Below are 10142 nucleotides of genomic sequence, written 5' to 3'. Positions count from 1 at the left end.
AAAAATAGTAGATGTTGGCATGGTGCTAATAAGGGAACACATTTACACTACTGGTGGAAAAGAAAACTAGTACAACCACTATGGCAAACAATAAAGATATCCCTTAAATAACTAAAAGTAGAACTGCCATTTGATCCAGCAATTACACTGCTGGACATCTATCCAGAAGAAAATAATTTATTATATGAGAAAAACCCATCTACACACGTTTATAGCAGCACAATTCACAATTGCAAAACTGTTGAACCAGCCTAGATTCCCATCAACCAATAGGTGGATAAAGAAAATGTGAGATAAACAAACGTGTGTGTGTGTTTGTATACACATACATATATATACTATGTATATATTATATATATGTGTGTATATATATAATATATGTATATATATCACATTTACTTTATCCACCCATTACTTTATCCATACATTTCATATGTATAATGGAATACTACTCAGCCATCAAAAGAGACAAAATAAACCTGGATGCAGTTGGAGACCATTATTCTAAGTGAAGTAATTCAGGAATATAAAACCAAACAACGTATGCTCTCACTTATAAGTGGGACTGAAGCTATTAGGACACAAAGGCATAAGAATGATATAATGGGCTCCCGGAACTCAGAAGGAAAGGTAGGAGGGGGGTGAACGAGGTCAGGAGATCGAGACCATCCTGGCTAATACGGTGAAACCCCGTCTCTAATAGAAAATACAAAAAAACTAGCCGGGCGACGAGGTGGGCGCCTGTAGTCCCAGCTACTCGGGAGGCTGAGACAGGAGAATGGCGTGAACCCGGGAGGCGGAGCTTGCAGTGAGCTGAGATCCGGCCACTGCACTCCAGCCGGGGCGACAGAGCAAGACTCCATCTCAAAAAAAAAAAAAAAACACTGCACATTGGGTACAGTGTATATTGTTTGAGTAATGGGTGCATCAAAATCTGAAAAATCACCACTGAAGAACTTATAGATGTAACCAAAGACAAACTTTCACCCAAAAACTTTTGAATAACTAAAACAAAAAAGAATTTAAAAAGATGAATATTTTTAAATGATCAGAAAAATAGAATTGGCTCAAAAAACCAAACACATTGTAAAATTAGTTTGTTTTGTAGTAGAAATTAGGTATGAGTTGCTATATTTCTAATTTCACATACTTTCCACTGGGAAGTGACCAAAACTCTAAAAAGGTAAGCATTTTTTATCAAAGCTTTTAGCAAAAAAAGTGACAATGAAGCTGGATGCACAATAAAAGGTAAGCAGCACTACTCATCTCAAAATATCAACAGGAAGACAGAGACTTTTTATACAATCTAATTATTTAATAGTTTCCTCAGAGACAGTCAAAACAACACAATCCTGCATGAAATGAATCCAAAGCATGCCGAGTATGTGCAAAATAGTACTGATACTGTCAGTGCACTTCTTAATGTTCTTGTTTACATGTACAATGTTGACATGTAGTTAAGCTTAACAATTTGTTTCATATAAACTGTGAATGAGAACAATAAATTTCAATACAAGCTCAATAAATTTCAATATAAGCTCATTTGGCTTTATATCATTTTTGTTTTCCCTAATGTTTTCCTCCTTGAAGTGAAATATTTCTAATAGTTAAACAGGTACTAAATATCTGAAAAAAAATTTTTGACTTGACAAGGTAAGTTTTGAAAGATGTTTGTCACAAGAAGAAAAGAGTCTTGTATCACAACCTATACTTGTTGTAGTAAACTGAAGAAATCTCATTTATCAGGTTTCCCAGCTTCCAGCTTCAGATGTAATTAATCTCTTTTTCCCTTCTCTCCTGTTCTAACAAACTTCCAGACACAAAGCAGACATTTTGTGATGATAAATATCACAGTAGCCACACAGGCCAGCAGGAACCCAATCACATCCAAAGAGTGGTACTGGAACCAGGTGAGGTCATGGGCTGCAACCCGAAGGTGTTTGGCTCCTTTATGGCGCATAACAAATTCAATCCAGAAGACTGCTCGATCCAGGGGCTTCACTGGTTGATCATGATGAATTCTTGATAATTTCATAGCATTCTCTTTATATCTAAATGATAAACATAAAGGTATCAACATTGAAAGTAAGTTAATTTGGCCAGGCACAGTGGCTCACACCTGTAATCCCAGTACTTTGGGAGGTTGAGGCAGGTGAATCACAAGGTCAGGAGATCAAGACCATCCTGGCTAACACGAAGAAACCTTGTCTCCAATAAAAATTCAGAAACAAAAACAAAAACAAAATTTACCCAGGTGAGGTGGCACACACCTGTAGTCCCAGCTACTTGGGAGGCTGAGGCAGGAGAATCACTTGGACCCAAGAGAGGGAGGTTGCAGTGAGCCACAATTGCACCACTGCACTCTCAAAAAAGAGTTAGAGAAAATCTTCACACACTACACATACCACAAAAGATTAACATACACAGTCTACAAAGTACTTAAACAAATCAGCTGTGAGTGAGTGAGACTCCCTCTCAAAAAATAAACAAATAAATATAAAAAATAAAGTAAGTTAATTTGCTTGAGCATATCAAGTCCATGAAATATTTGTAAAGTGTCATATGATTCAATGTAAATGTAATAGAATTGACATAGAATTTGTGTATTTTAATTTGAGTCATCATAGAAAGTTTGCCTTTTAAATTACTTTTCAGAATTGACAAATATTTTTAAAGTAAAAATGGAAGTTCAGGTGAGAAAGTTACTTATTTGAGGCAGAGAACATATGAGCAATTTTATTTTTTTTTATTTTTAGTTTTTTTGAGTACATAGTAGGTGTATATATTTATGAGGTACATGAGATGTTTTGATACAAGCTGTTATGTGAAATAATCACATCATGAAGAAAAGGGTACCCATCGCTTAAGCATTTATCCTTTGTGTTATGAAATATCCAATTATGCTCCTCTGGGCCTCAACCAGGCATTCAAAATCATGCTCAGCATCATGAGCCATTTTAAGTGGTGAAAGATATATACTTAAAATACAATTTGAGAATTATCATCCTTAAGTTTCTAAAGATGAATTGTGTTATGTGGGTGAAATGCCTCATAGCCATTAGCTCTGCTTCTATTCTAATCTTTTGTGTCCTACTGTTGCCCACCCAGTAACCAGAATGATTTCTTTTTTGAAATTAAAGTCAGATTATGACACCGTCTTGGTCAAGAGTTTTGCCTGACTTTTCATCATATCAAGAATAAAATCCAACTCTGTTATATGGTTCTCAGGATCCTCCATTATCAGACACTGGCAAGCTCTTCTCCAAACACTTTCCCATGCACAGTAGGTCTTCTAGGGACTTTGACCTTATATTTTTGTTCGTTCCCATCTTAGCACCTTACACATTGTGTCCCTCTATCCACGTTTGGAATACTCTTTCTTGCAACAACCCAAGCCATGCTTCCATCTCTTTTTGAGGCAACCCTCTAAATGTTACCAATAAGACAGGCTTTCCCTGGCCACTCTATGATAGAGCCCCTAGGATTTCCTGTATTTTGTGTGCTTATTTTGAAATTATTTGACACTTAGTATCTTAAAATACATCATATGTCTTCTAAAATACATATTTAAGTATAAAACACATAAAATAATTGTACACACACTAAGTGAAACAGCTCAAAAATGTAAGATCATCGTAAACAATATTTTGAAGTGAAGATACCAATTTACCTATCTTTCAGATCATGATAGAGATAAATAAAATATGGAATATCCATATTATAAAATATATTGCTGTAAAAAGAAATGAAATGTGAATACACACAACATAAATAAAGCTAAAAACCATAAAAACAACAAAAATTGTACTTGGTGAAATAAATCATTTTTACAACATAATAAGTTGTATGATTCAATTTATATGAAATATGTAGAGAGAATATAGAGAAGGAAAGAAAATTGGTGTTAGCCTAGGGCTAAGGGGTCATGGTAAGTGACTTCTATACCATTATGGTTTCTTTTATGTTGATAAAAATGTTCTAAAATGATATAATGGTGATGGCTTCATGACTGCAAGCATACTAAATACATTTAGATTTTATACTTTAAGTAGGTCGGTTTTCTGCTGTGGAAATTAAATTTAATTATCAAGTCTGTTACAATAATGATAAAAATAAATTTTTCTGTGAGAAAACAGATATACTTTGAGACATATTAGATATCGAATTAAAGTATTTTATTATATGACTTCAAGTTTATCCTTCCTTTCTACTGTGGATTGATTATGTCACATTTATTTTGATATGTCTTCTTATCTATATCACTTTAAAATTAGTTTTGTGTAGAAAATTATTTCAATAATTGGTTATTCGTTAAATGTATGTGGTTCAAATAAAATTTTTAAATAACCACTCAACAATAAAAGCAGATTGCAGGTTGTTTAAATCATTTAAATGCTTTCAAAATCAGTCTCTATATAAAGGATAAAAGTCATACTCACTATTGACAAGAGAACCGATCTAAAAATACCACCGAGTAAAAAAAAAAGTTATACTCACAAAGGATCATTTATTACTGTCTTCAGTGCATTGAGTAAGTCTGTACTCGACATTGTGTTGAAGTTCAAACTAACAGCTGCTCCCTTGGCCTTCATGTGTGCAATGTTATCAGGTTGATCTGCAAACAATGGAACGCCCACCATAGGGACCCCATGGTAGATCGCCTCGTAGATGCCATTGGCTCCACCATGTGTTATAAAAGCTCTGGTTTTGGGATGACCTAGGATTGAAGGAATTTTAGCAAAATCATTCATAGGAATAAAATGAGAAATGCACAATGGAAGAATCTGAGTGTGACAGTGTTTCCTTGATAACACACTGAATTGAAATGAAATTGCTTTTCAGACTTCAGAGGAAGGAGCACCTAATTCTGCTGGAGATGTAAGTGAAGGCTATGTGGTGTGTTTAACTTCAGACTGAAAAAATTAATACAATATTACCAGTTGAACTAACAACAAGTGAAATTTGGACAAGGAAATATAATGTGCAAAAAAGACAAAAGCACAGAAAAGGGATGGGCATGTAAGAATGTGTTCTCATTTTTTGTTTGTTTGTTTGTTTTTTTAATGGAGACAGAGTCTCTCTCTGTCACCCAGGCTGGAGTGCAGTGGTGCAATCTCGGATCACTGCAACCTCCACCTCCCAGGTTCAGGCAATTCTCCTACTCAGCCTTCTGAGTAGCAGGGACTACAGGGAAACCACCATGCCCCATTAATTTTTTGCCTTTAATAGAGACTGAGTTTCACCATGTTGCCCAGGATGGTCTCGAACTCCTAAGTTCAGTCAATCTGCCCATGTCAGCCTCCCAAAGTGCTAGGATTACAGGCGTGAGCCACCTTTGTCCAGCCAGAATGTGTTCTCTTAAGTACAGTCATGGACTGTGATATGTGGGGTGTGCAAGGCAGCAGGCAGTGAGGTGATGGTGGTGCTAGAATTGAGGAAGGACAGGTCACACTTCATTATGAAATGTGTCAACAATTTTTGATTAAGATTAGGGATTTAATCCTACACAAAATGCAGTGTCCCTGGTGGTAGCAGAAGAACTGTTATTTTTAGTGACATATGACATATGAAATAACCCTAGAGAAGAGGAAAGTAAAGTTGTAGAAATATGAGAAAGGAAGACAACCCAGGAAGTGCCAGAACAATTCTGAGAGGAAATAACACCTGAAATAAGATACTCGGATCATAAAGAATGTGGGTGCCTATCATAAAGTGCCAACAATTATTGTTTATTCTTTTCACCCTAGGACTGGAAAATAAATATAGAGAAGTTTCATTTTATTTTTAAGTTTTTCCATAACAAATGTTCAATAGGCTTGTTTCATAATGACTATTAACATTCTAATAATCTGTTACTAATATATTCAATATTTGTTCTCCAGAGACTTACCAAGAAGGTCATTCTGGGGTAGCCACTTGTACAGCTGAGTATTGAGTCCTAAGGCATCTGGTTTATTCCCATCAAATCTCCACAGAACCTGTTACAGTGAAGAAAATATCTTATTCCATGAGAGGAGCCCAAAAGTTATAGAATGTTAGAACTCTAAAGAGATTAACAATGAGAACAAGGGATGTTAAGTAACAAGAACTACTCAGACTGATGTAAACAGAATACTCACGTTTCATTTCCTTATTTTTGTAATTAGTTAGGTATATAAGGAAATCATGTTTTTTCAAAATAGCAGCTTAGACAAATAAGATTATCAATGAAAAGTTCAAGTGTTTAAAAAGTTGTTACACTTTTCAAAAGAAAACCTATATGGGGTAAACCTCTACATGAAAAAAAGCTTAACATCACTTATCAAAACCACAAAGAGACACCATCTTACGTCAGTCAGAATGGCCATTATAAAAAACTCAAAAAATAACAGATGCTGGCGATGTTGTATAGAAAAAGAAATGCTTATACTCTGCAGGAGGATGTGTAAGTTCAACCATTGTGGAAGACAGGGTGACGATTCCTCAAAATCCTAGAGGCAGAAATACTATTCAACCCAGCAATCCTATTACTGGGTATGTATCCAAAGGACTATAAATTGGAATATGCACATGTATGTTCATTACAGCACTATTCATCCTAGCAAAGACATGAAATCAATCTAAATGCCCATCAATGATGGATTGAATAAAGAAAATGTGGTATATGTACACAGTGAAATATTATGTAGCCATAGAAAAGAACAAGATCATGTCTTTTGCAGGAACATAAATGAGTTGCTGTACATTATCCTTAGCAAATAAACACAGGAACAGAAATCCAAACACCTCATGCCCCCACTTACAAGTGGAAGCTAAAAGATGAGAACGCATGAACATATAGAGAGGAACAACATATGCTGGGACTTATTGGGGGGTGGGGGTTGGGAGGAGAGAAAGGATCAGGAAAAATAACTAAAAGGTATTGGACTTACTACTTGCATGACAAAACAATCTGTACAACAAACGCCCAAGATATAAGTTTACCTATGTAACAAACATCCCATTTACCCTGAAATTAAAAGTTAACAAACAAAATTTAATTTTAAAAAGATAAAAAATTTTGGTAATCATATGCATTAAAATTTTTAGGTAGTCATCATTCTAGTGTGAAAAAGCAGTAACAACTTACTAATGACCTATATGCTTATTTTGTGTTATATATTTTATGAGTTTTCATCTACCAAATTTAATATTAATTTCATCTACCAAATTTAATATTAATATTTCTGAGTAATATGGGAAGTAGTTCACTTATATCTACATGTCTATAAATTATTTTAATACAGTTTGTTGCCTTTGATTGATAAAAATACAAGTCTATAAACTAAGCCACCTGGAAGAAGTTAATTAATGCTGCAAAGGTAGCATGTATAACTTCTTTGAAATTACAAATTATCAAGCACTACTTCCAAGAAAAATTTCAAGTGATAGCTTTTGACACAAATTCAGAGTATTCTCAGTATCGCTAATGTTGAATATTTTTTCAACACAGAAATGAGGAACCTATTGGTACCACAAATAAAAATACAACTCTTAAATAAATTCAAAATTGTATTTTGCTGAATTTTGGTCAACTGATTGCTAACACTTAAACAGTGTGCTACAAAATGTTGACAACAGTGATTAATATGTTCTGCTATAGCCAAGACATTTTTATGTTTACGTTACTAATTTTGGAAACCCTGAGGAATCCTTATAAATTAAAAAATAATTTACAGTGTTTTAAGTTCTATTTGTTACATCAGTGTTAAAGTAACTTTGAGTTTTTGGCAAAATATTAGCATAGGTCATTACAAGAAGGCTATGTCAGACAGGGAACTAAAAAGTAATTGCAAATACACATTTTATTCTATATAAAAGAAAATATGTTCCTACTATGTTCTATGGAGGCGGCATCTGAACCTGTTCTCCTGCCTGGCTTCCTTCTGCTTGAGTCCTTCCTATATTTCCTTCGGCTTCCTCCATTGGGAGGAGTTGTTAATCTCACAGTGCAGCATCTTTGTGGGGCCACATTTTATACTACACAGGGTCCACCCTCAGAGCAGGATCCATCTCCACCCTTTCCCTTTCATCTTCCTACTTCAGACATTTGCTGGGCCCAGTCCAGCAAGGCAGGCTGCTTTTTCTCTTTCTCCAGATTTGCCTGGCTGTGTGGGTCCTTATGTTAGTTGTCTGACAGCTGAGGCCGTCCTTTCTCTGAATAGTACCCTGAATATCACACAAATAGGCCTACTCCAAAATGTATAGGTAGTATATGAGGCTGGATAACATGGCAACACTAAACTGCATGATGCATGTCAGAGTTTTTAAATACCTGCTATTGTTACTGCTCTAGTGAAGTTACCAAAATGTTATGTTTTCTAACGTCTGTAGGGTGTACAACGCCCTCAGGAAATCTTAAACAAAAGGATCAAATCACAGGGGCAAAATTTGGTGATAGCACAAACCTGACACCAATATCATGATAATACTAAAGCTTTATCTGCAACTCTTAATTATATTTATTCCTGATCACAATGTTAATGCCATATTAATTACTAATGAAAAACACTCTGTATTATTTTAGCATCTTCCATATATATTTTTGATTTTGAATTAATATCTGAGATAATTAGTGCTTTCCCAATAGCTAAGTTTATAGGCAGGAAGTTTCTACAATTGGTTTCTTTACAAACTTTAACAGCCTCTTTCAGCAGTTTTTCACAACATTAAGACATTTTATCTTACCTTTTGTGGGATCTTGGCAAGGGCTGATGCAATTACATTGGCCCTTTCTTCTGACATGTTACTGACCATCGACCCCAGAGAAAACACCACAATACCATTTTCTCCAGAGCTCTGGACAAACTCTTCCATTTCCTATGAAAAAAAGAATGTGTTCTATCATAATAGATTATCAGCACAGCAAGCACTGTGAAAAAATTGGTATAAAAACTAAAAAGAGAAAATCAACTATTATCAGGAATTATTGGAGTAAAGGATGTTTTTTGACTGACTCGATTACTCAGTTTTTTTTTTTTTTGCAATAAGTTTAATATTAGATAGGATGCTTCTGTTAAGGGTATTTGTATAAATATGTGTGTATGCATGTGTGTGTGTGTGCGTGTGTGTGTGTGTGTGTGTGTGTGTGTGAAAGAGACAAATGAAATAGAGCTATCACATAGTATTTGCGGAGATACCCAAACTCTTCATTTATAATATTATAAGTACTAATGTAGGTGCTTTAAAGTGGCACCACTTGGCTTTAATGGTATATTGTTGTTCTGCTAAATCACATATGTTTATTTTAGGCAGGTTTTCTACAGAATTATTTTAGTTGGAATTCATTAGTGGTTGACTTCCCTGACTGAGCACTGAGGAAAAGTTACTCACAGCTGGGATTGTGTAAATCTACATTTATCTTGCTATAATCCTTTACACGTCACTTAAAGTTTGTCAGAGTTTTCCAGTCCTTCTTTCAAAAAAGAAAAAAAAAGTAACTGTAAAAAGTGATGGTTAAGAATCACTGACTTTGTGGAGTCTGCCATTGTGGTTTGGAATTTCTATGAATTAATTCTAAGAGTCTCATATATAATACAGAATTGTACAGTATATAGTTAGATAGTTGAATGATCATATTTTTCATGTTATTGTTTAGCTGGAACACCTATTGCCCTGAAATCACACTGTTAAATTGATGTGCTATTTATAACTGCATGTGAGGAACTCTCGTCATCTCTTTGCTGTGTCTCAGAGGCAGCAACACTTGCACCAGAATGGGAGAGACTGCCAGGCCTTTCTGCAGAAGAGATTTGGTCACTTTCTTGAGTAGCTCACTCACACCACATACACATTTTGGTGAAAACACGCTTGGCTGGAGTTTATTGAGAATCATTCTGACTTGTGTTCCCCAATTATGCCAATTTTTAAAGTTAAATAATTTCAGATGTAATCATTGGGGTTAAACTTTCTCTTAAGTGTTCTTTACAAAACAAAGAAAAAAAATCCAAATGTTTATTTGCAGACCACATATGGCTGAGTATTTTTTAAAATATGACTTTCAATGTTAAGACATTAGTGTTAACGATGTCAGAGTCACTGTAGTACTGTTCCAGATAATACATGGGATACCCAGGTATTGTGTGTGATTGCAGTTACCTGTAGCCACATTTGATGTAACTTAT

At 34.9% G+C, this 10142-nt stretch overlaps 1 protein-coding gene across 1 annotated transcript; it reads right to left on the bottom strand.

Moving 5' to 3' along the window:
• Positions 1-1300: 1300 nt before the first annotated feature.
• Positions 1301-8835, bottom strand: LOC113223056 (UDP-glucuronosyltransferase 2B4-like). The gene is made up of 4 exons (XM_026452644.1): positions 8707-8835; positions 5891-5978; positions 4498-4717; positions 1301-2051 (listed from the first exon to the last, which is right to left on the bottom strand). The coding sequence occupies exons 1-4, from the start codon at positions 8833-8835 to the stop codon at positions 1775-1777; spliced, it is 714 nt and encodes a 237-aa protein (XP_026308429.1). The 3' UTR covers positions 1301-1774.
• Between the last annotated feature and the right edge of the window lie 1307 nt (positions 8836-10142).

This window comes from Piliocolobus tephrosceles, unplaced genomic scaffold, assembly GCF_002776525.5.
Source record: "Piliocolobus tephrosceles isolate RC106 unplaced genomic scaffold, ASM277652v3 unscaffolded_38221, whole genome shotgun sequence".
NCBI lineage: Eukaryota > Metazoa > Chordata > Mammalia > Primates > Cercopithecidae > Piliocolobus > Piliocolobus tephrosceles.
Note: the sequence above shows the minus strand (reverse complement) of the source record. Positions and strands in the feature narration are given on the sequence as shown.

What these genes read in the sequence shown, in the direction of transcription:
- LOC113223056 (XM_026452644.1), bottom strand. Translation starts at nt 8,835, where the DNA reads ATGGAAGAGTTTGTCCAGAGCTCTGGAGAAAATGGTATTGTGGTGTTT. An exon ending in TTGCCAAGATCCCACAAAAG is followed by an intron (nt 5,979 to 8,706) that starts GTAAGATAAAAT and finishes TCACTGTAACAG; the next exon opens with GTTCTGTGGAGATTTGATGG. An exon ending in ACCCCAGAATGACCTTCTTG is followed by an intron (nt 4,718 to 5,890) that starts GTAAGTCTCTGG and finishes CTTCAATCCTAG; the next exon opens with GTCATCCCAAAACCAGAGCT.